The sequence below is a fragment of the Cherax quadricarinatus genome, chromosome 61 (genome assembly GCF_038502225.1).
Source record: "Cherax quadricarinatus isolate ZL_2023a chromosome 61, ASM3850222v1, whole genome shotgun sequence".
NCBI lineage: Eukaryota > Metazoa > Arthropoda > Malacostraca > Decapoda > Parastacidae > Cherax > Cherax quadricarinatus.
Window position 1 is genome coordinate 13,690,379 of NC_091352.1, and position 25,960 is coordinate 13,716,338.

Below are 25,960 nucleotides of genomic sequence, written 5' to 3' on the forward strand. Positions count from 1 at the left end.
TTCTATCTTTTTTTTTTTTCATTGACCGAAAGTCGGTGACCGGAGACTGTTGTTGTGATGGTGACACCGCAGTGACACCACCACAGCTGTGATGGGCATCATATTGGTGATGATGATGGTGACAGTGGTAGGAGGGACGCCACAGTGGTGGGAAGGCTCTGAAATATCCATTCACCAGTGGAGAAAGATAAGAGGTGAGGTTAAACTATAAGTGTTCCCAGGTCCAGCTCCTTGTGTGACGAGTGCGGCCTCTTAATTCTCAGTCTATGAACCTTTCTCATGTTCTTTCTTATAATTTCATCGAATCCTGCCACATGCAGTGAACTTCGAAGGAGATTTTGGAATGTTTAACAATTCGCAAACGGGTGAAATTATTCTCAATCCACATCAGGACTCGATATGGTTAATCAGAATTTAGAAAAGATGCTCGTCCCAAGTCGGTCATTTACTTATTTCTTATCATACAAACAAGGTATACAAACCTAGGCAAAATTGTTTTTCTTGGACAAATTATTTCCAGGGATATTAACTAAATACTTCTTTTTTTTTTTTTTTTTTTGAGAGGAAGATTTTATGTGGGAAAATGTGCGCCGTATCTAGTCAGCGGCAAATATTATGTCATTGTATTCCAGCAGTATTTTCATTTCAAAAGGAAAATGATTATTTGTATTAATATGTTCAGGTGATTGGGTTTGGTTGGTGCCACCATCACTGTTAGTGCCACCATCACTCTTAGTGCCACCATCACTCTTAGTGCAACCATCACTCTTAGTGCCACCATCACTCTTAGTGACACCACTGTTAGGAAGGAAAGCTGTTAGTGACACCATCACTGTCAGGAAGGAAACCTGTTAGTAACACCATCACTGTTAGGAAGGAAAGCTGTTATTGACACCATCGCTGTTAGGAAGGAAAGCTGTTAGTGACACCATCACTGTTAGGAAGGAAAGCTGTTAGTGACACCATCACTGTTAGGAAGGAAAGCTGTTAGTGACACCATCACTGTCAGGAAGGAAACCTGTTAGTAACACCATCACTGTTAGGAAGGAAACCTGTTAGTGACACCATCACTGTTAGGAAGGAAACCTGTTAGTGACACCATCACTGTTAGGAAGGAAAGCTGATATTGACACCATCGCTGTTAGGAAGGAAAGCTGTTAGTGACACCATCACTGTTAGGAAGGAAAGCTGTTAGTGACACCATCGCTGTTAGGAAGGAAAGCTGTTAGTGACACCATCACTGTTAGGAAGGAAAGCTGTTAGTGACACCATCGCTGCTAGGAAGGAAAGCTGTTAGTGACACCATCGCTGTTAGGAAGGAAAGCTGTTAGTGACACCATCACTGTTAGGAAGGAAAGCTGTTAGTGACACCATCGCTGCTAGGAAGGAAAGCTGTTAGTGACACCATCACTGTTAAGAAGGAAACCTGTTAGTGCCACCATCACTGTTAGGAAGGAAACCTGTTAGTGCCACCGTCACTGTTAGGAAGGAACATATCGGTAGCACCTTCAAGGCACCTTCAAGGCACCTTCAAGGCACCTTCAAGGCACCTTCAGGGCACCTTGATGCTAGTGAGGTGAAGACAGACAGTGCAATAACCTGTGTGACATGTCACCATATCTTATTCAGAAAAATAATTATTATAAAAAATGAAGCGCCAAACCTACAAGAGTTCAGAAAAATAAGATACCAGATATATTAAGGAATGTTTCTAAATTTACTTGCAATAGGCAAGTCAACTGTAGATATAAATCTAGATGTGCTCCTGTGAATCCTTTTGGGGCCTAGTTCCTAGGCCTTTTGTGCATCCATATGCTCTTACGCTACCGTCCACCATGGATATGGGATGCACAATAAACTAGCCACTCCGTCGGCAAACTCTAATATAGCGAAGGGCTATTATTATTAATTATTATTATTATTATTATTATTATTATTATTATTATTATTATTATTATTATTATTATTGTTGTTGTTGTAATTTTGATAAATTTGAGTATCTTTTTTTTCAGAGCTGAAGGAGAAGTCGCTGTCACTGACACTTATGGTCAATGGGAGTAATGTTCTTGTGTTGCTGAGAGGTATTACGGTGCGTATATTGTGTTGCTAGGAGGTGTTACGGTGCGTATATTGTGTTGCTAGGAGGTGTTACGGTGCGTATATTGTGTTGGTGGTAGTGGTCATCGTGGTGGTGGTTATATATAGTTGTGATGGTGGTTGTCATCATAATGGGTTGCGATGTTGTTGGCAGCGGTTGTTCTAGTATTGATGGGAGCTGGTGGTAATGGTGGGGTGTTAACGGTGGTGATGGTGGGGTGTTAACTGTGGGGATGTTAGTGGTGATGGTGGGGTGTTAACTGTGGGGATGTTATTGGTGATGGTGGGGGGTGTTAACGGTGGTGATGGTGGGGTGTTAACTGTGGGGATGTTAGTGGTGATGGTGGGGGTGTTAACGGTGGTGATGGTGGGGTGTTAACTGTGAGGATGTTAATGGTGATGGTGGGGTGTTAACTGTGGGGATGTTATTGGTGATGGTGGGGGTGTTAACGGTGGTGATGGTGGGGGTGTTACCTGTGGGGCTGTGAGTGGTGATGGTGGGGGGTGTTAACGGTGGTGATGGAGAGGGGTGTTAGCGGTGGTGATGGTGAGGTGTTAACTGTGGGGATGTTATTGGTGATGGTGGGGGTGTTAACGGTGGTGATGGTGGGGTGTTAACTGTGGGGATGTTAGTGGTGATGGTGGGGGTGTTAACGGTGGTGATGGTGGGGTGTTAACTGTGGGGATGTTAGTGGTGATGGTGGGGGGTGTTAACGGTGGTGATGGTGGGGTGTTAACTGTGGGGATGTTAGTGGTGATGGTGGGGTGTTAACTGTGGGGATGTTATTGGTGATGGTGGGGGGTGTTAACGGTGGTGATGGTGGGGTGTTAACTGTGGGGATGTTAGTGGTGATGGTGGGTGGTGTTAACGGTGGTGATGGTGGGGTGTTAACTGTGGGGATGTTAATGGTGATGGTGGGGTGTTAACTGTGGGGATGTTATTGGTGATGGTGGGGGTGTTAACTGTGGTGATGGTGGGGGTGTTAACTGTGGGGATGTTATTGGTGATGGTGGGGGTGTTAACGGTGGTGATGGTGGGGTGTTAACTGTGGGGATGTTAGTGGTGATGGTGGGGGGTGTTAACGGTGGTGATGGTGGGGTGTTAACTGTGGGGATGTTAGTGGTGATGGTGGGGGGGTGTTAATGATGGTGTTGGTGAGGATGTTGATGGTGGGGTGTTAAGAGTGGCGGTGGTGGGATGTTAAAGGAAGTGTTGATCGTGGTGATGATGATAATGATGATCGTTGTTGTTCTTGGAGAGACATTTACCTCCAAGAATATAAAACTTGTAACAGGGCCTTTAAAATGTTTATTTTGGTCTCCGACCACTGACTTTAGGCTGGACATGGTCATACACCAATAACTTCACCAGCGCTCGGGCCCACGCTCATTTATTATTTTTTTTTTTCCACACACTGGCCGTCTCCTACCGAGGTAGGATAATCCAGAATAAGAGAAAACACATTCACCGTCAATCATTCAATCACTCTCTTGCCAGAAGTAGACAAATGCAAAGTTCTAAATGTTGGACAGGACAATAACCATGCCACATATAAGCTAAATAATGTAGATCTTAATATTACGGATTGCGAAAAAGATTTAGGAGTTCTGGTTAGCAGTAATCTGAAACCAAGACAACAGTGCATCAATGTTCGCAATAAAGCTAATAGAATCCTTGGCTTCATATCAAGAAGCATAAGTAATAGGAGTCCTCAGGTTGTTCTTCAGCTCTATACATCCTTCGTTAGGCCTCATTTAGATTATGCTGCACAGTTTTGGTCACCGTATTACAGAATGGATGTAAATGCTCTGGAAAATGTACAAAGGAGGATGACAAAGTTGATCCCATGTATCAGAAACCTTCCTTATGAGGATAGACTAAGGGCCCTGAAACTGCACTCTCTAGAAAGACGTAGAATTAGGGGGGATATGATTGAGGTGTATAAATGGAAGACAGAAATAAATAAAGGGGATGTAAATAGTGTGCTGAAAATATCTAGCCTAGACAGGACTCGCAGCAATGGTTTTAAGTTGGAAAAATTCAGATTCAGGAAGGATATAGGAAAGTACTGGTTTGGCAATAAAGTTGTGGATGAGTGGAACAAACTCCCAAGTACAGTTATAGAGGCCAGAACGTTGTGTAGCTTTAAAAATAGGTTGGATAAATACATGAGTGGATGTGGGTGGGTGTGAGTTGGACCTGATAGCTTGTGCTACCAGGTCGGTTGCCGTGTTCCTCCCTTAAGTCAATGTGACCTGACCTGACTAGGTTGGGTGCATTGGCTTAAGCCGGTAGGAGACTTGGACCTGCCTCGCATGGGCCAGTAGGCCTGCTGCAGTGTTCCTTCGTTCTTATGTTCTTAAGTGTGCTGTCATCACAGCTCAGATGACTCCGAACTGCAACATCTCCACCCCTCCTTCAGAGTACAGGTACTGTACTTCCTATGTCTAGGACTTAAGTCTGGCTAACCGGTCTTCCCCTGAACGCCAAATCATAAAAACCACTTATCTCCACTTCGATATATATATATATATATATATATATATATATATATATATATATATATATATATATATATATATATATATATAATGTATAATTGCAGGTGTACTCTGAACAAGTGGATGAGACTGAGGGCATGGGAGTACACGCTGTAGTGGTGCACTCACGTACAGGGCACGTGATGCTGGCACGACACTTCCGTACCCACCAGCCAGGAGAGCATCACAACTTACACGCCTGTCTAGCAAGCTTGCAGCCTGACCGTGCTCTACTTCTGGTCGGTCTAGTAAGTTCTCAGAGTTGCTTTTGTCTAAACAGAACATAAGGTTGTCTTCCTGTCACGCTCCATCATACACTATTGGTTTCATACATGATGTAAGAAGGATATAGGAAAGTACTGGTTTGGTAATAGAGTTGTGGATGAGTGGAACAAACTCCCGAGTACAGTTATAGAGGCCAGAACGTTGTGTAGCTTTAAAAATAGGTTGGATAAATACATGAGTGGATGTGGGTGGGTGTGAGTTGGACCTGATAGCTTGTGCTACCAGGTCGGTTGCCGTGTTCCTCCCTTAAGTCAATGTGACCTGACCTGACTAGGTTGGGTGCATTGGCTTAAGCCGGTAGGAGACTTGGACCTGCTTCGCATGGGCCAGTAGGCCTTCTGCAGTGTTCCTTCGTTCTTATGTTCTTATGTTCTTAAGACAATCAATCAGCATGAGCTGGGAGACTTCAGTAGATTGATGAGGATACTGTTCAGTATTCCTGTTTATTACCATCACTGGGTAAACATTTTACTTAACACTTGAACACTTCCAACAGGTCTGGAGTATTCTACAAAGGGTGGGTAAGGGACTGTGTAGCGAGTGTGGGTACAAGGTGTGGATATGGTGGGAGGTTACCTGGAGGTTATTCCGGGGATCAACGCCCCCGCGGCCCGGTCCATGACCAGGCCTCCCGATGGATCAGGGCCTGATCAACTAGGCTGTTACTGCTGGCCGCACGCAGTCCAACGTACGAGCCACAGCCCGGCTGATCCGGCACTGACTTTAGGTATCTGTCCAGCTCTCTCTTGAAGGCAGCCAGGGGCCTATTGGCAATTCCCCTAATGCTTGATGGGAGGCTGTTAAACAGTTTTGGGCCCCGGACACTTATGGTGTTTTCCCTTAGTGTACCAATGGCGCCCCTACTTTTTACTGGGGGCATTTTGCATCGCCTGCCCAGTCTTTTACTTTCGTAGGGAGTGATTTCTGTGTGCAGATTTGGGACCATTCCTTCCAAGATTTTCCAAGTGTAGATTATGATATATCTCTCCCTCCTGCGTTCCAACGAGTACAAGTCAAGTGCTTCCAAGCGTTCCCAGTAGTTAAGGTGCTTGACAGAACTTATACGTGCAGTAAAGGATCTCTGTACACTCTCTAGATCTGCGATTTCACCTGCTTTGAATGGAGATGTTAATGTACAGCAGTATTCCAGCCTAGAGAGAACAAGTGATTTGAAAAGGATCATCATGGGCTTGGCATCTCTCGTTTTGAAAGTTCTCATTATCCATCCTATCATTTTCTTTGCACGTGCGATCGTGGCACTGTTGTGATCCTTGAAAGTGAGATCCTCAGACATTACTACTCCCAGGTCCCTTACATTAGTTTTCTGCTCTATTGTATGGCCGGAGTCAGTAGTATACTCTGTTCTAGTTATTATCTCCCCCCAGGAGTGTGGGTTGAGAGAGTATGTGAAAAACAGGATATGAAAGTGGAGAGTGTGAGTGGGCACTGAGCACAGCCTTGTTCCTCCCCCATCAATATCCTAATCGAGTCCATTCACAACCTTACTAGCAGGGCAGTGATTCACGTCTCAAGAGATATACATAGAAGGTTTCAGCTGAGATGTTGGGTTCACTGTTCCCTGATCACTGTGTCTTACTCACGGAAGTGGATGTTATTCTGAAAAAAAAAATAGTTAAACGTCTAACCCTAGCCATCTAAAAAAAAATAATATTTTTAATGCGGATTCTATCTACGGATTTTTGTAAAAGGCAGACTTTGTACACCAAGTGTAGCTGCCATATTCTTGTACTGTCTTGATTCTTTTAATTACTTATGACTTAGGCTGATCTGGTTTCACAGGCACTTTTCCATCTTACCTCCCGCGGCAACTGCACTAAAGAACACTATTGAAGACAGCGTTCAATGTTTCTCGTGAATTTTGGGATTTTCGTGATTATTTTTATCGAGACAATTTGTTTACCTCCATTATTTTTTTCCCACAGCCAGAGTTCATACCATACCTCTGGCCTGAAGGTGGAGAGGCCCTGGTTCAAATGGGAGCCGCTCTGCTGCCTCAGATGGCTACAGGGGAGCCATGGGCAATGGTCACACTCACTGGCCAGGCCAGGGGCCTCACCCTGGGTCGCAGCAAGGTCCTAGGGGAGACAGTAGCGACGCGGGAGTTAGGAAGAGCAGCACCAACAGTACTGCTGCAGGTAGACCTTCCCAAAGCTCCAGCAGGTAGGTCTGGATTTTATATTGTAGAAGACTGTTTTATAAAGCTTAATAATAATAATAATAATAATAATAATAATAATAATAATAATAATAATAATAATAATAATAATAATAATAATAATAATAATAATAATGAGACTTGGTTTCTGTAACCACAAAAGTTGATATAGTATATTACATATACGTAATATTTAATATATAGTATGTAATATATAGAGAAGAGAAAAAACCAACTTGGAAACAAAAGCAACAAGGAATTGTTGTCTGTTTATTTAGACCTCCAACAGATGTCCTCTTCAGCAGATACAAAAGACTGAAAGAATGGATATATGTAGGTATAGGAGGAGTAGATTATTGGGCCCCTCAAGGGAGGTTCCTTGACGCTGGTGAGGGGCTCTTGATCTAGGGAATTGTATCTGTACTCCTTTTCCCTGAATTGAGCCTGAATACCTTCCATCCCCCCCACATGCGGATTTAGCACTCCCCATGGTTATAATAATAATCTTCCTTGGAGACTTTGGACGACATGCTACTTGGTGAGTGGAGCTTCCTGGGTCCTAAGTAAGTTTATTTAGACATGGGTAGTCAGGTACACCTAAGTATTATCATCATACATGGTGTAAATTACCTAGAATAATCCCAAAAAGTAAGACAACGTGATTTATTTCCATTGGGGTTGGCAAGGTACTTTGATGACATCTCAGGGTAGGCTGTCTTTATTTAGGAAAGTGAAGGTATCTGGATTTTCATTGTATGTGTATCCACGGTGCTCTGATGATCAGGATGGGCTGCCCTTATTTGGGACTAAGAATTTCCCAGTAAATACAAAAACAATAAGTAGTCATTGTATAAAGCTGAATATCAGTATTTTTGGTTTAGTACGTGGTGGTGTTGTAGGTGGATGGTGTGGCCATGCCTGGGCTGAGGCGATGCGGGCGCAGGCAGAGTTTTGTGAGATGTATGAAGGTTATGGTGACCTGTGTGGGTGTGAACGACCATACCTCCCTACCCAGCAACCTTCACCAGTAAGTTCCGCACCATTCTGAAAATCTAATCCTGGAAAAGTACCCTTATTTTACCTGTTGTCAGCAGTCATAACAACAGTAACTTCATCAACTGTTGTGAGTATTATGTACCTTGTGTGATACAACTTTCGGTAGCATAAGCAAGTCTAGTCCTTTAGATCAAAAGCGCCTCACCAGCTTCAAGGCACCACCTTACAGTACCGTGGCTGCAAAGATTCACATAACCCAGACTTTGGAGGGGAAACTAAACGATGTTTCGACCCGTCCTGGACCATTATCAAACCAATACCTCCCGGTAATTACCCTGTATGATCATAATTTGTTTCTTCCTCTCAAAGTGCACTGATGCCAGTGATGGGCTCTTGATCGAAGGAAACTGAATTATTTTCCGACTTCCTTGGATCGAACCTGATTTCCTTCCATTTCCCGCGAGTTATATGGGATCTGTGCTTCCCCCTACTATTATTATTACTACTACTTATAATAATAACAATAATTAGTAATATTTGTCCTTTCTTCAGCCCAGTATTGCTATGAGTGAAGACATCCCGGTAGTCATCGTGACAGCCAACAAGCCTTACTACCTATACCGGTAAGATTACTACTGCTACCAACAACAACCCCACCACCACCACTCACACTAACAACAACACATACCCATCCTTTGGGCGATAGTCACTTCATGACCATCCTGTCGGTTCATTACCTTTGTAAATTGTGAGTTCATTACCTTTGTAAATTGTGAGTTCATTACCTTTGTAAATTGTGAGTTCATTACCTCTGTAACTTGCTCAGCTATCAAAACTTTGGAGTCCAGTCCCTGGACCAATTATGTACCTCTGTAATCTTTTGACTACCGCCCACAGGATGGGTATGGGGTGCATAATAAACATATTAAACTAACTAAATTGTCGGTAGCAGTCAAAAGATTGCAAAAATATAAAATATATCCCTTGCATTTTGCCAACTAAGCAATTATACTAGTAGTAAACTATTTACAAATTATGAGTCAATAATCCTAGTAATGGTGAATGATTGATTCGTTTATGCAAATAATGGATTCAGTTTAGTCCCACGATAGGATTCACTCATGTCACTGAAACGGCGATGCTGGATACAACTTATATTAGTTAGTCATTGGATAGTTCTTTTTTTTTTCTTCCTGGTAGACTATTAAAGAATCTGAAGCGTGTGGCTGGTTCAGGGAAGACTAAAGTGGTGGTGATTGTAGATGGTCCACACCAGGAGACACTGCAATTAACCAACCTCTTCCTTATACACACCATCGTCCACTACCCTCAGGGACCTCCTGGAGAGAACACCAGGTAAGACCACACTGGTGTACTTATGTACACGACATTTACAAAGCTGTATTTCATTCATCATGTATTTCTATACAAAGAGTGCACATCAAATACAGTTGGAAACAGAAAGTAATCATTCTTACCTTGATGTTCTAATTATTAATTCTCATGTCATGACCAACAAGTTACAATATCTGTGGTATCGTGTATTTACTTGGAGCTTTGTGTGTAAGTTTATTTAGGTACAGGTACACAGATGTACAATTATCATACATAATTTAACATATACCTGGAGAGGGTTTCGGGGGTCAACGCCCCCGCGGCCCGGTCTGAGACTAGGCCTCGTGGTGGATCAAGGTCTGATTAGCCAGGCTGTTACTGCTGGCCGCACGCAAACTGACGTACAAATCACAGCCCGGCTGGTCAGGTATTGACTTTAGGTGCCTGTCCAGCGTCTTCTTGAAGACAGCCAGGGGTCTATTGGTAATCCCTCTTATGTATGCTGGGAGGCAGTTGAACAGTCTTGCGCCCCTGACACTTATTGTGTTATTTCTCAGTGAACTCGTGGCGCCCCTGCTTTTCATTGGGAAAATGTTGCATCTCCTGCCGAGTCTTTTGCGTTCATAGGGAGTGATTTTCGTGTACAAGTTTGGTACTAATCCCTCTAGGATTTTCCAAGGGTCATGCAGACGAGTACTTTAATAAATGCTTTTTGCGTACTCGCTATGAGAAACTATAATTAATAAAATATTTATGTCAGAGAACGGGCATTAATGTTTTTTACTCATGTAATACCTGTATAATACCTGTATAACACTTGTGTAAAACCTGTGTAACATCTGTGCATATATTTAAATCTAAAGCCAAATAACACACACTGGGCGATACTTGTAATTGTGAAGACAAAGAGGATCTTTAAAGCAATCTCGGGGAAATCAGTTTCGGGAATGGTCTATATTGAGCAGAGAGCACCTGCAGTGGCGTCGCAAGAGGGGCGGGCCGCCCCGGGTGACACCAACCCTAGCAACACCACTGAGCACCTGCACCTGCACCTGCACTTGCACCTGTACCTGCACCTGCACATGTCAGTTGCTCCACGAACCTTCACCTAATAGTAGTTGACCCAGGGTTTGAAATCTGAAATCTGGATGAGGCGTTCTGAAGTTATAAACGAAGACCTTAGATGGTATGAGAAAACTGAAGTTACCAGATGAATGGCTCCGGCATTACACGGTGCAGTATTTAACGTTCATTAGACTTGGGAAATTTAAAAAGAACAAAGTTCAGGCAACTACTGAAGGTCCTCCTTCATGGACATCTAATATTTGTGTGTATCGTAAGTTACAGCAAAACAGCTATAATTATATCACGAATCTCAGTTACATTAATGTTAATAATGATGATAAATTACATCACGCAAAATCTAAACAAGTCTCAGTCGTGTTTCAAGGTCACTGCAGCCAGTCACACAGTGTCTTGGTGATGTTCTCCCCAGGACCAACACCAACATCGCCTTCGCCCTGCAGACCGTGTTGGATCGCTGGCCACATGTCGACAAGGTCATCTTGCTTGAGGATGACCTCATCCTTGCCCCGGACCTCCTCAGGTCAGTTCAGGTTATTTTAATCTTAGTGCAATGCAGAGCTGTTTAACGAGGCAGCGAATTATATTGCAAAGAAATGTAGCATTTATTATTATAATTATTATATTCACGGGAAAACAAATCCAAAAGCTACCTACGACGCCTGAGTAATGAGTAGCAATGAAGTTTGTTTCAAGGAAAGTGAGGGTAGCTCCATATAAAGTATATATTAATTTTCTTTAGCTTATTTGTGAGTTGCAGCTCTCATCACCTAGGTCCAGTGATCTGTGTCACGGTTTTAAATTTTTATGTAAAATTTAGTTCAAATTCTTTAGTTTTTAACCAGTTCAATCGCCTACATTATTTTTTTCCGTTAAAAATCATCTTACAAGTATCTGGGGTCAGTAGCCTCTATTTTCAGGTTATATTATCCTTGAAATTTTATACTATGAATATTAGCTATAAAAACAACAGAAGAGAACTGATCGATTACTGTATACACATCTTCCTCAGTCTCTCCAATTTTCCCTCAGTCCTTGCACCTTTCCCTCAGTCCTTGCAACTCTTCCTCAGTCCTTGGAACTATTCCTCACTCCTTGCAAGTCTTCCTCAGTCCTTGCACCTTTCTCTCAGTCCTTGCAACTCTTCATCAGTCCTTGCAACTTTCCCTCAGTCCTTACAATTCTTTCTCAATCCTTGCACCTCTTCCTCAGTCTCTCCAACTCTCCCATGGTCTCTCAAGTCTGCAACATTCTCCCAGGTACTTCCACCAGGCAGCACCAGCACTCACTATGGACCCGACACTGTACCTGGTGAATGCCTTCGGCCAGAACTCCTACCCCAACACTGCTAAGGAATCGTCTGTGGTGCTGCGGGCGGAGATGTACCCGCAGTACGGCTGGATGACGTGCCGGCGCTGGGTGCAGTACGTGCTCACACTCTGGGTACCTCCCGGGGTCAGTTCGGCCTTCCTTCCTTCTGATCCAGGGTGTAAATCTTTACGAGGAGGGTGGCTTGATGCTGGTGAAGGGTTTTTTTATCCATGGGAGTGGAGTTGCTATTCTTCCATTCTTTGGACACTTTACCCTGAATGTAATAATAATCATAATCTCTCCCTTTCTCGACCTTAGCTGAGTGCAATTAGTATATATCAAAATTAATGAATGGAGGATCGAGCCTCCACAACCTCGTACTGAAAGAACCACATTGGTGTATCGCTTTAAAATAGTATAATATTTTTTTTTTATCTTAGTATACCCGTGTTGCAACCGCGAGTACTGTATACCGTATATAGTGTACTTTTATCATATTACTCGGCTGCCTGCAGAGAGGCGTGGACTGGGACTGGTGGTTGTTCACTGAGGGTGTAAGAGGAGGACTGAGTGCTGTGGTACCCGAGGTCTCCCGCACAGCACATGCTGGGTCTGCTGGGGCTCACGTCACTGGCTGGGAACAGTACCTCTTCTTCAGCGGCAGACTTGTCAATCGCGACCCAGACGCCACCCTGCGGGGCGTGTACAGGTGGGTGCCTGGTGTAGGGACGCTGGGGAGAGTTATTATAGTGGTTTAGAAAGACACGTGAACAAACACTAGGACATTTATTAGAAAACGTTTCGGTCCTGGGACCTTGATCCTAGTGTCTGCTCACGCGTTTTGCTTAACCAATTTGTCGGCATCAATTACCAACGTTTAAACCAGTCATTATGTTGACAGTATCTCTTAAAGAAAATGGCAAGTTATGAGGCCATTACGCTAAGCTGTATAATGTGTTTCATTACATATTTATATTTACACAATTAATTTTGAAATTTTTATTTCGTATCTCTTATTTTCTCTCTGCCTCTCTTCTTACCATTGTGTATTCATTTCTGGCGTTTATACTTTTTTTAAGTATGACTTTCACCACTGCCTCTGAACTTCCTGTTAACATTCTCAATCTCGTTCATTGTTCTTTGTCTCAATTTGCCTTTTGCAATGACTTGCATTCAGGAAGTCTTTTATCCTTGTATTTTTTCTCTCTTCTGTACTTTTCTATTTTGTTTTTTGCTGGCCTTCCTCAGCTCCTCTCTAGATTCACTTTCGCTAAGTAAGTCGAAAGTAAGACTGGATGGATGTTGACAACTAGTAATAATCCCACAGTCTATTTCTCCTATGTCTGATACATTTAAGGTCATAACCTGTTACAATTTTTGTGATTTATCTACTCTTTGACAAGTTGGTAAATAAATGTTTCATTAGTGCCTCCATCAGTTTAGCTCCCAGTCTCTCTCATTATAGCTGGAATCTCCCATGATTAGTTTTGTTATGGCACTGTTGTCTCGCCTTACCACTCCCTCTGTAGTGTGTGTACCATGACCAAGTTATCTCATACTGCTGTCTCACTCTTTTCCTCCTTGATAAGTTGTACATTACTACTACTACTGTAGATCTCCCCAAGAGTGATTATGTTATGTAATCATTAAATCAGCCTCTGTTCAACCTATACAACTCCTCGGGACTCCACTAATTCTTAATACACTAAGCTTTTTTTCTATTGCCCCAACTTCATTCCTCAGTGTTGGTATCCTCCTGTCAGTACTGTATTTATCGTTTCTGTTAACTTATGAGAAGTCTATAAAGTCAGGTGTTACCTCTCTTCTTTAAATCACTACTTTTGTTTTGCATTGGTCAATTTTTACCTGTTTTTTTTTTTGTGTCTGTAACATGACGTGGAAATTATTACAGATTAATATTAACAGGTTAGTCAGCCAAAACTACTCTAAATGGATGGAGAATGAAATTCGTGAGGCCACTAAGATTCACCTTCGGGACCATCCTTGCCACACGCATATCCTCCCCACCAACATGGTACGACAAGACTCATGATGCATGTATATATTTTATGCTATACCAGAAGGAGGGATATTGGACTTAATCTTATTATTATCCGTGCTATTGGTGAATGATTCATTAGAGTATTTTTTTTTTTTGCAAACATAGTGTAGAAGTTATATCCGAATATGCAAAAAGAGGATAACAGGTGGTTACATGTAGTTTTGAGTCTTGTTTCAGTTAGGGCTATGATGTTAAGATTATCAGAATATAATTACGCATTACTTCCTATCCTGTTAGTTTCATAATACAGAGAGTGGTAGTTAAAAAAAACAACTTAAGAGCTGTTTTCCATATACGTAACAAGGAAGTAGAATAGTATAGAGAAGAGGTGGACATAGACAATGAGATGTTAACACACACTGTTGTACAGACTGGCCCCTTTGTGCTGTACCTAGGGGTAGTAAGCCGCTCAGACCAGTACAACAGCTTCTATATTATGCAGGCGGTAAGTGCTCCTTGATCATAGTCTTGGTCATTACGAGAGATTCCTCACATTCACAAATAACCCGTACTTAGGAGAGGACAGTTTCCACTCCTAAGTGCGTATTGTTTGTGAATTATTCTACCCACATTGAGATTTTCTTTTCGGGTGATTTTAATGAACTCATACTTACTCATGGTCATTCTGAGCGTCCCATCTATTACATATTACAAGCTTCTAATTCTGTTTACATCTGATAAGTTTTGTATTGGAAGGGATAGCTAATACATTTGGACGATGCTGGAATTGTTACCTAAACATATTTCCATGTACATTACCTCCCTCTACATAACTGTTGCATTCAAATTTCTCGTTTGAATTAGTGTCTTGGTACGGAGGACCAGGAGGTGAAGGAACTGTACGAGGGCGTCCTACGCCTCAGAGTCCGCCCATATTCCCACGCCCTCACCCATCACGCTCACTGCCTCAACCTCCGCGATGCTCACGCCCACCTGACCTCCCACAGTTGTGCACACGTCCCAGGGCCACCAGGAAAGGAATGGCAGGTGCTGTACCTGGTCGGGTGTCCGCTCTCCAAGTATTGGTGAGTGATGTTCGTCTTCCGTTTACGAATGTATGTACTCACGTAATTGTGGTTGCAGGGGCCGATTCATAGCTCTTGGGCCCGCTTCTTCACTAGTTACTACTATACGTGTGTGTGGGGAAGAGGGGGTGAGTCAGTGTTAAAAAGGCGATCATTCTGCCTTGGTCACTTCATGGGTTGCGTATACATAGAGCGGAAAAATAATGTAAGGGACCTGGGAGTGGTAATGTCTGAGGATCTCACTTTCAAGGATCACAACAGTGCTACGATCACAACTGCAGAGAAAATGATAGGATGGATAATAAGAACGTTCAAAACAAGAGATGCCAAGCCAATAATGATCCTTGTCAAATCACTTGTTCTCTCTAGGCTGGAATATTGGTGCACGTTAACATCTCCGTTCAAAGCAGGTGAACTGCAGATCTAGAGAGTGTACAGAGAACCTTTACTGCACATATAAGTTCCATCAAACACCTCGACTACTGGAAACGCTTGGAAGCACATGACTTGTACTCGATGGAACTCAGGCGAGAGAGATACATCATAATCTACACTTGGAAAATCCTAGAAGGGATGGTCCCAAATCTGCACACAGAAATCACTCCCTACGAAAGTAAAAGACTTGGCAGGTGATGCAAAATGTCCCCAATGAAAAGTAGGGGCGCCATTGGTACACTAAGAGAAAACACGTAAGTGTCCGGGGCCCCAATGGAAACAAGTCACTCTGTCTGACTTTTTTGGGTTATCCTAGGTTCTCTACACATATGCTGCTATATATGACAATTCTATGAAACTGTATTTGTGTATACCTGAATAAACTTACTTACTTACCCAATACTCTTCAACAGCCGCCCACCAGGCATAAGAGGAATTACCAATAGGCCCCTAGCTGCTTTCAAGAGGGAGCTGGACAGATACTTAAAGTCCATGCCGGATCAGCCGGGCTGATCCGGCAGCGGGTCCGCGACCGGGAGGCCTGGTCGTGGACCGGGCCGCGGGGGCGTTGATCCCCGGAATACCCTCCAAGTAGAATCCAAGTTGGGAAGTGGTGATCCCGGTGGACCCTATAGACAAGAAGCAAGTTATACAATGTTTGCCTATACATAGGGGCCTGGCCTTCCTCCATCAGCAAGCCACTGTTGGCTGAGGATTAGGCTCGCATATCTTTCCCATAGCTACCTGTTTGAAGGTGCTTCTACCCCCACTGTGTAGCCTGTAGCTTGCAGCTAACTCTATAGTTTGTAGCGTGCATCTGTGTAGCGTGTAGCGTTCAGCTGTGTAGCTTGTAGCGTGCAGCTGTGTAGCTTGTAGCGTGCATCTGTGTAGCTTGTAGCGTGCAGCTGTGTAGCTTGTAGCGTTCAGCTGTGTAGCTTGTAGCGTTCAGCTGTGTAGCTTGTAGCGTTCAGCTGTGTAGCTTGTAGCGTTCAGCTGTGTAGCTTGTAGTGTTCAGCTGTGTAGCTTGTAGCGTGCATCTGTGTAGCTTGTAGCGTTCAGCTGTGTAGCTTGTAGCGTTCAGCTGTGTAGCTTGTAGCGTTCAGCTGTGTAGCTTGTAGCGTTCAGCTGTGTAGCTTGTAGCGTTCAGCTGTGTAGCTTGTAGCGTTCAGCTGTGTAGCTTGTAGCGTTCAGCTGTGTAGCTTGTAGCGTGCATCTGTGTAGCTTGTAGCGTTCAGCTGCGTAGCTTGTAGCGTTCAGCTGTGTAGCTTGTAGCGTTCAGCTGTGTAGCTTGTAGCGTTCAGCTGTGTAGCTTGTAGCGTTCAGCTGTGTAGCTTGTAGCGTTCAGCTGTGTAGCTTGTAGCGTTCAGCTGTGTAGCTTGTAGCGTGCAGCTGTGTAGCTTGTAGCGTTCAGCTGTGTAGCTTGTAGCGTTCAGCTGTGTAGCTTGTAGCGTGCAGCTGTGTAGCTTGTAGCGTTCAGCTGTGTAGCTTGTAGCGTTCAGCTGTGTAGCTTGTAGCGTGCAGCTGTGTAGCTTGTAGCGTTCAGCTGTGTAGCTTGTAGCGTTCAGCTGTGTAGCTTGTAGCGTTCAGCTGCGTAGCTTGTAGCGTTCAGCTGTGTAGCTTGTAGCGTTCAGCTGTGTAGCTTGTAGCGTGCATCTGTGTAGCTTGTAGCGTTCAGCTGTGTAGCTTGTAGCGTTCAGCTGTGTAGCTTGTAGCGTGCATCTGTGTAGCTTGTAGCGTTCAGCTGTGTAGCTTGTAGCGTTCAGCTGTGTAGCTTGTAGCGTGCAGCTGTGTAGCTTGTAGCGTTGAGCTGTGTAGCTTGTAGCGTTGAGCTGTGTAGCTTGTAGCGTTCAGCTGTGTAGCTTGTAGCGTGCAGCTGTGTAGCTTGTAGCGTGCAGCTGTGTAGCTTGTAGCGTGCAGCTGTGTAGCTTGTAGCGTTCAGTTGTGTAGCTTGTAGCGTGCATCTGTGTAGCTTGTAGCGTTTAGCTGTGTTGCTTGTAGCGTTCAGCTGTGTAGCTTGTAGCGTGCAGCTGTGTAGCTTGTAGCGTGCAGTTGTGTAGCTTGTAGCTTTCAGCTGTGTAGCTTGTAGCGTGCATCTGTGTAGCTTGTAGAGTGCAGCTGTGTAGCTTGTAGCGTGCAGCTGTGTAGCTTGTAGCGTGCAGCTGTGTAGCTTGTAGCGTTCAGCTGTGTAGCTTGTAGCGTGCAGCTGTGTAGCTTGTAGCGTGCAGCTGTGTAGCTTGTAGCGTGCAGCTGTGTAGCTTGTAGCGTGCAGCTGTGTAGCTTGTAGCGTGCAGCTGTGTAGCTTGTAGCGTGCAGCTGTGTAGCTTGTAGCGTTCAGCTGTGTAGCTTGTAGCGTGCAGCTGTGTAGCTTGTAGCGTGCAGCTGTGTAGCTTGTAGCGTGCAGCTGTGTAGCTTGTAGCGTGCAGCTGTGTAGCTTGTAGCGTGCAGCTGTGTAGCTTGTAGCGTTCAGCTGTGTAGCTTGTAGCGTGCAGCTGTGTAGGTTGTAGCGTTCAGCTGTGTAGCTTGTAGCGTGCAGCTGTGTAGCTTGTAGCGTTCAGCTGTGTAGCTTGTAGCGTGCAGCTGTGTAGCTTGTAGCGTGCAGCTGTGTAGCTTGTAGCGTGCAACTGTGTAGCTTGTAGCGTTCAGCTGTGTAGCTTGTAGCGTGCAGCTGTGTAGCTTGTAGCGTTCAGCTGTGTAGCTTGTAGCGTGCAGCTGTGTAGCTTGTAGCGTGCAGCTGTGTAGCTTGTAGCGTGCAGCTGTGTAGCTTGTAGCGTGCAACTGTGTAGCTTGTAGCGTTCAGCTGTGTAGCTTGTAGCGTTCAGCTGTGTAGCTTGTAGCGTGCAGCTGTGTAGCTTGTAGCGTTCAGCTGTGTAGCTTGTAGCGTGCAGCTGTGTAGCTTGTAGCGTTCAGCTGTGTAGCTTGTAGCGTGCAGCTGTGTAGCTTGTAGCGTGCAGCTGTGTAGCTTGTAGCGTGCAACTGTGTAGCTTGTAGCGTTCAGCTGTGTAGCTTGTAGCGTGCAGCTGTGTAGCTTGTAGCGTTCAGCTGTGTAGCTTGTAGCGTGCAGCTGTGTAGCTTGTAGCGTGCATCTGTGTAGCTTGTAGAGTGCAGCTGTGTAGCTTGTAGCGTTCAGCTGTGTAGCTTGTAGAGTGCAGCTGTGTAGCTTGTAGCGTTCAGCTGTGTAGCTTGTAGCGTGCATCTGTGTAGCTTGTAGAGTGCAGCTGTGTAGCTTGTAGCGTGCAGCTGTGTAGCTTGTAGAGTGCATCTGTGTAGCTTGTAGCGTGCAGCTGTGTAGCTTGTAGCGTGCAGCTGTGTAGCTTGTAGAGTGCAGCTGTGTAGCTTGTAGCGTGCAGCTGTGTAGCTTGTAGCGTGCAGCTGTGTAGCTTGTAGAGTGCAGCTGTGTAGCTTGTAGCGTGCAGCTGTGTAGCTTGTAGCGTGCAACTGTGTAGCTTGTAGCGTTCAGCTGTGTAGCTTGTAGCGTGCAGCTGTGTAGCTTGTAGCGTTCAGCTGTGTAGCTTGTAGCGTGCAGCTGTGTAGCTTGTAGCGTGCAGCTGTGTAGCTTGTAGCGTGCAGCTGTGTAGCTTGTAGCGTGCAACTGTGTAGCTTGTAGCGTTCAGCTGTGTAGCTTGTAGCGTTCAGCTGTGTAGCTTGTAGCGTGCAGCTGTGTAGGTTGTAGCGTTCAGCTGTGTAGCTTGTAGCGTGCAGCTGTGTAGCTTGTAGCGTTCAGCTGTGTAGCTTGTAGCGTGCAGCTGTGTAGCTTGTAGCGTGCAGCTGTGTAGCTTGTAGCGTGCAACTGTGTAGCTTGTAGCGTTCAGCTGTGTAGCTTGTAGCGTGCAGCTGTGTAGCTTGTAGCGTTCAGCTGTGTAGCTTGTAGCGTGCAGCTGTGTAGCTTGTAGCGTGCATCTGTGTAGCTTGTAGAGTGCAGCTGTGTAGCTTGTAGCGTTCAGCTGTGTAGCTTGTAGAGTGCAGCTGTGTAGCTTGTAGCGTTCAGCTGTGTAGCTTGTAGCGTGCATCTGTGTAGCTTGTAGAGTGCAGCTGTGTAGCTTGTAGCGTGCAGCTGTGTAGCTTGTAGAGTGCATCTGTGTAGCTTGTAGCGTGCAGCTGTGTAGCTTGTAGCGTGCAGCTGTGTAGCTTGTAGAGTGCAGCTGTGTAGCTTGTAGCGTGCAGCTGTGTAGCTTGTAGCGTGCAGCTGTGTAGCTTGTAGAGTGCAGCTGTGTAGCTTGTAGCGTGCAGCTGTGTAGCTTGTAGAGTGCAGCTGTGTAGCTTGTAGCGTGCAGCTGTGTAGCTTGTAGCGTGCAGCTGTGTAGCTTGTAGAGTGCAGCTGTGTAGCTTGTAGCGTGCAGCTGTGTAGCTTGTAGAGTGCAGCTGTGTAGCTTGTAGCGTGCAGCTGTGTAGCTTGTAGCGTGCAGCTGTGTAGCTTGTAGCGTGCAACTGTGTAGCTTGTAGCGTGCAGCTGTGTAGCTTGTAGCGTGCAGCTGTGTAGCTTGTAGAGTGCAGCTGTGTAGCTTGTAGAGTGCAGCTGTGTAGCTTGTAGCGTGCAACTAACTGTGGAACACATTTTAACTATGCCTACGACTGAGGTATACATACATATGTCATGACCATCAGTATGGCGGTGACTGTAAGAAACTCGAGGAACTTATTCTTTAGATATTTATTTGGATATTTTCTTACTAAAGAACAAAAAGACACAATACCGTGAAGGAAACAATGCATAAATAACCTGCACATAGGGGAGAGGGAAGCTTACCACGACGTTTCGCTCTGACTTGTACTTACCCCACTTCTACTACTACTACTACTACTACTACTACTACTACTACTACTACTACTACTACTACTACTACATTACTACTACTTTTGCTATTTCAACTTCTATTTCCTCTCTTCACCCTTCACTCCCCCTTTCTATCTCTTGTGCCACTTTCTACCACTCCTACTACCAACATTACCACTATCAATATTTCTCTGTCCTCTCTATTATTCCCGTCCCCGTCTCCCTCGCCTATATATACTGGCCAGTGTGACTGTCAATAGTCCAAGTCGGACCGGAACATTGTGTTAAGTTTCTCTCTCCAATATGCGGGTTATTTGTGTATTTTCTTACTGAAGTTGGTTATTTTAATTTAGCGTAACAGACTTCAAATCGTAATATTGGTTGTTGTTAATTTTATCAATGATTAGTTAGTTAGTTAAAGATTAGCCGGTATTCTCCCGGCCCGGGCCTTTTCCAAGTGGTGGCCCGGCCTTGGCTCCCCCTTTAGGGAGTGTCTGAGACCTAAGTCTCCCATGGGAGGAGGCACAAGTACCTCCTCATCTTTGGGACCAACTGTCCCCAAGCCTAGCCACAAGCTAGGCCTCTCTGGTCTGCCATCCCCGCCCCAAGGGGGCAAATGGGAATGACAGTCTTATGAGCTAAAGGCTCGGACTCAGGCACCTACCCTACCCTAGAAGGGTTAGGCATGGTGTCGATGTTATCACTGATGTTCACGTGTGTTGTTTCCTGTTATTTTCAAACACAATAGATGTGAAACATATGAAGTTATACTTTTTTTTAGTCCTTCGGTTGAATTAATTTTTTCACATCATTTTTTTTTACATAACTTAAAAAAAATACTCTCCATTTCTTTTCTGAAAAAAAAAAATAATACGTAGATACCTAGTTAATGACATTTGCTGTCTTCCAGTAAGTACTCGTCGGGAACCAGCGACTGGGCCATACCTGGGGACAGGATGGTGGTGGAGGCGTCGGAGGTGGTCTACCGCAGGAGGATGATTGGGGTCGTACAGACCAGCAGGTACTGCTGTAGGATGACTGGGGTCGTACAGACTAGCAGGTACTGCTGTAGGATGACTGGGGTCGTGCAGACCAACAGGTACTGCTGTAGGATGACTGGGGTCGTGCAGACTAGCAGGTACTGCTGTAGGATGATTTGGGTCGTGCAGACCAACAGGTACTGCTGTAGGATGACTTGGGTCGTGCAGACCAGCAGGTACTGCTGTAGGATGACTGGGGTCGTGCAGACCAGCAGGTACTGCTGTAGGATGTCTGGGGTCGTGCAGACCAGCAGGTACTGCTGTAGGATGACGGGTCGTGCAGACTAGCAGGTACTGCTGTAGGATGACTTGGGTCGTGCAGACCAGCAGGTACTGCTGTAGGATGTCTGGGGTCGTGCAGACCAGCAGGTACTGCTGTAGGATGACTGGGGCCGTGCAGACCAGCAGGTACTGCTGTAGGATGACGGGTCGTGCAGACTAGCAGGTACTGCTGTAGGATGACTTGGGTCGTGCAGACCAGCAGGTACTGCTGTAGGATGTCTGGGGTCGTGCAGACCAGCAGGTACTGCTGTAGGATGACTGGGGTCGTGCAGACTAGCAGGTACTGCTGTAGGATGACTGGGGTCGTGCAGACCAGCAGGTACTGCTGTAGGATGACTGGGGTCGTGCAGACTAGCAGGTACTGCTGTAGGATGACTGGGGTCGTGCAGACCAGCAGGTACTGCTGTAGGATGTCTGGGGTCGTGCAGACCAGCAGGTACTGCTGTAGGATGACTGGGGCCGTGCAGACCAGCAGGTACTGCTGTAGGATGACTGGGGTCGTGCAGACTAGCAGGTACTGCTGTAGGATGACTGGGGTCGTGAAGACCAGCAGGTACTGCTGTAGGATGACTGGGGTCGTGCAGACTAGCAGGTACTGCTGTAGGATGACTGGGGTCGTGCAGACCAGGAGGTACTGCTGTAGGATGACTGGGGTCGTGCAGACCAGCAGGTACTGCTGTAGGATGACTGGGGTCGTGCAGACCAGCAGGTACTGCTGTAGGATGACTGGGGTCGTGCAGACTAGCTGTACAACGCCGTAAGACGGTGTAAAACGCCGTAAGACGGTGTAAAACGCCGTAAGACGCTGTAAAACGCTGTAAGACGCTGTAAAACGCCGTAAGACTCCGTAAAACAATTATGGTTTAGAAAGACACGTGAGTAAACACTGGGACATATTAGAAAACATTTTGGTCCTGGAACCTTGATCACTTCTAACACAGATGTTACAAAGGCAGTATATATGCATAAGTGATCAAGGTCACAGGACCGAAACGTTTTCCTAGTGTTTGCTCACGTGTCTTTGTAAGCCAATTTGTCGGTATCAGTTACCAAGGTTTATACCAACGTAACTATGACCTGAGCCTTGGTAAGATAGGAAAGGAAGAAAGATAGGGAAGGGAGGTGGGAGCGAGGAGAGGGAACAAAGGTAAGTGGAACAATTACTTCCGATTTTTGTTCTTTTAGAAATGATTTATAATACCGACAAGTTGAAGAGTAAGACACATGGGCAGCACCAGGAATCGTTATTTGACGAAACATTTCGCCTACGTAGCAGGCTTCATCAGTCGATTACAGAGACATCAGCACTAGTGGAAGACGAAGTGTAGTTGTTGCAATCACTTCATTACCCTTTGAGGAATTTTATTATCAAAAAGAAGCGCTAAATCCACTTGGGTCATACAGCGCTGATACCCCTGGAGGAAGATGGACTTATTACATGAACTACCTCACATTTCGTCTTCTACCAGTGCTGATGTCTCTTTAATCGACTGATGAAGCCTACCACGCTGGCGAAACGTATCGTCAGTAAAAGTTCCTAGTGTTGTCCATGCGTCTTATTCGTCACTTTCGATTTTTGTTTGATAAAGGGTGCATGTAGCATACATTTTTTTCGATTCTCTCTCTCTCTCTCTCTCTCTCTCTCTCTCTCTCTCTCTCTCTCTCTCTCTCTCTCTCTCTCTCTCTCTCTCTCACTCACTAACTGGTACTCTCTTACAGGGTGAGGGTGACAGCCACGTCTCCACTGGAAGAGTACAACCTCAGCAATTTGATGGAAGTGACATTCAAAAAGACACACTGACACTCGTAGAGAGAAGTACTTGACACACACGAAGTATTTGACACAGTCACGAAGTGCTTGACACGCATATGGAATATTTGACATACACGATGAAGTACATGACACTCACGAAGAAATACTTGACACACGAGGAAATACAAGACACACACGAGAAAGAACATAACACACACGAGGAAGTACCTGACATGTTGTGCGTAGAAGGACCGGAAGGAGAGACGTTGTTGCTCTGGTTGAGATTTAATATGTGGCGATATCTTCGTCTGCTGAGCCGAGGTCCTGCTGGTACTAGGTTCAGATGGCAACTGAACCACTCACACCCAGGTGTGCGGGGGGATACCAGTATGAAGGGTCACAAGGTCAACTGTCATACCGGTTTGTTACCTTATATTACGTGGCCTATAGATAATTATGGCATTATTGACAGACACACACAAGGAAGTGCCTGACATGTACAAGGAAGTGCCTGACACGCACAAGGAAGTGCCTGACACAAGGAAGTGCTTGACACACACAAGGAAGTACCTGATACGCTCAAGGAAGCACTTGCACAAGAAGGTACTGGACACGAGGAAGCACTTGACACAGCTGGTGTCAATATATATTTCCCTTCAAAAGGGTTCTTTGATGTTGACATGTTCTTGTTCCGAGGAGTTGGAGCTCTCCTCCTCGCCCTTGGATCACTCCTGTTTACCTTCTATTCTCCAGTTATATGACCCCTGCGAGTTTAGCGCTTCTCAGTGGTATTAATAAAAATAATACATATTCAGTAGAGTCTTAATCCTGAAGACACTTTGTAAAATATCAGAATTTTCAGTAAAATATATGTAATAAATGCATCTGTAAATAAAATTCCTTAATAAAGATGATTCAAGGAATTGGACTTGTTCTCTCCTTCCTTGGATCAAACCCAAATACCTTTCCTTATATATATATATATATATATATATATATATATATATATATATATATATATATATATATATATATATATATATATATATATATATATATATATATATATAATATGGGCGAGGGGCATGGACTTCCAGCAAGCGTGCGTGAGTGAATGGGGACGAATTGCTGTCGGGACAAGCACCTAAAGTCAGTTCCTGATCAGCCGGGCTGTGGCTCGTACGTTGGTTTGCGTGCAGCCAGCAGCAACAGCCTGGTTGATCAGGTGCTGATCCACCAGGAGGCCTGGTCACAGACCGGGCCGCGGGGGCGTTGACCCCCGAAACTCTCTCCAGGTAAACTCCAGGTAAACTCCAGGACCTGACGACCTGTTGGAGTGTGAGCAGGGTAATATTTTGTGAAGCGATTCAGGGAAACCGGTTAGCTGGACTTGAGTCCTGGAAATGGGAAGTACAATGCTTGCACTTTAAAGGAGGGGTTTCAAATATTGGCAGTTTGGAGGGACATCTGAGCTGTCGTATTTGAGCGCCTCTACACAATGATAATATATGAGTGATGGTGAAAGTGTTGAATGATGAAAGTTTTTTCTTTCTTTTTGGGTTTTTCTTTTATTTTGGGCCACCCTGCCTCGGTGAGAGACGGCCGACGTGTTTAAAGGTTTATAGGTAAAAATTGGTCAATTAGCAAGAACTCATTTAAAATTAAGTCCTTTCTTAAATTTTCTCTTGTACGTTTGAAGATATATTTTTTCATTTATGTTAATGTAAAATTTAATAATTTTGTACCAGAAGAACCTTAGAAAACTTACCTAACCTTATTATAACAAGCGCAATTTAATTTAGCCTAATCCAACTATATATGTGTTAGATGTTTACAATAATTTAATAAATAAACAAACATAATGAAATATATTTTTTTTCGTTAGATTCACAATGATTTTTTGCGAAATTATTGCATACACAAATTTTCGCTTGCCTTATTCGGCAAGAAGAGCGTTGCTGTTTAAGCCAAAATAGCAAGTTTTACCTATTCGACATATGTATAATATATATATATATATATATATATATATATATATATATATATATATATATATATATATATATATATATATATATATATATGTCTGTGTGTGTGTGTGTGTGTGTGTGTGTGTGTGTGTGTGTGTGTGTGTGTTTTTGTGTGTGTATACAATAGCGAGCGAGCGATAAAAGATGAAAAATAACCACAGGAGATGAGTGATAGCTCTAGGCCTTTCGTGTTGCAATCAACACATCAAGAACTTGCAATGTTGCAGAAATAGAGTAGGAAAGCCATACAGATTTATTCAGGAGAGAGTCGTTCACCTGAACGAATCTGCCTGGATTTGCTGCTCTATTTCTTTAACATTGCAAGATCCTGATGTGTTGATTGCAACATGAAAAAACCTAGAGCTATCATTCAACTCCTCCTGTCGTTATTTTTTCTCTCTCTATATATATATTTCCTTGATGCTGGTGAGGGCTCTTGATCCTAGGTATTGAACTTTCTCCTCACCTCGCATAGAATCTCACTGCATCCCTCCCCTTTCTTGCCCCCGGGGTGCACTATGGACCATATGGGTTTAGCGCTCCCCATGAATGTAAACACTGACAGACGTCGCCTGTATTACTACTAGGCTAAATTCACCACTGATGAAATGTAATATATCTTACTGAAGGAATTATGATGTTCACTAAAACTATGAACGTATTTTACTGGATATTTATGTTGTAGATACCATTATATAGGATGTGTTTAGTTGTAGACTGTATTTCAACCATTTATTA

At 44.4% G+C, this 25,960-nt stretch overlaps 1 protein-coding gene across 1 annotated transcript; it reads left to right on the forward strand.

The window, feature by feature from the left end:
- Positions 1 to 37: 37 nt before the first annotated feature.
- LOC128699494 (protein O-linked-mannose beta-1,2-N-acetylglucosaminyltransferase 1-like) lies at positions 38 to 24,039 on the forward strand. Its single transcript, XM_070098055.1, has 15 exons — positions 38 to 194; positions 2,013 to 2,089; positions 4,704 to 4,886; positions 6,867 to 7,104; positions 7,999 to 8,126; positions 8,648 to 8,718; positions 9,296 to 9,451; positions 10,926 to 11,036; positions 11,773 to 11,968; positions 12,340 to 12,533; positions 13,751 to 13,859; positions 14,257 to 14,331; positions 14,691 to 14,911; positions 21,028 to 21,138; positions 23,159 to 24,039. Exons 1-15 carry the CDS (start codon positions 92 to 94, stop codon positions 23,238 to 23,240), a joined length of 2,055 nt encoding a protein of 684 aa, XP_069954156.1. The 5' UTR covers positions 38 to 91; the 3' UTR covers positions 23,241 to 24,039.
- Positions 24,040 to 25,960: the final 1,921 nt, after the last annotated feature.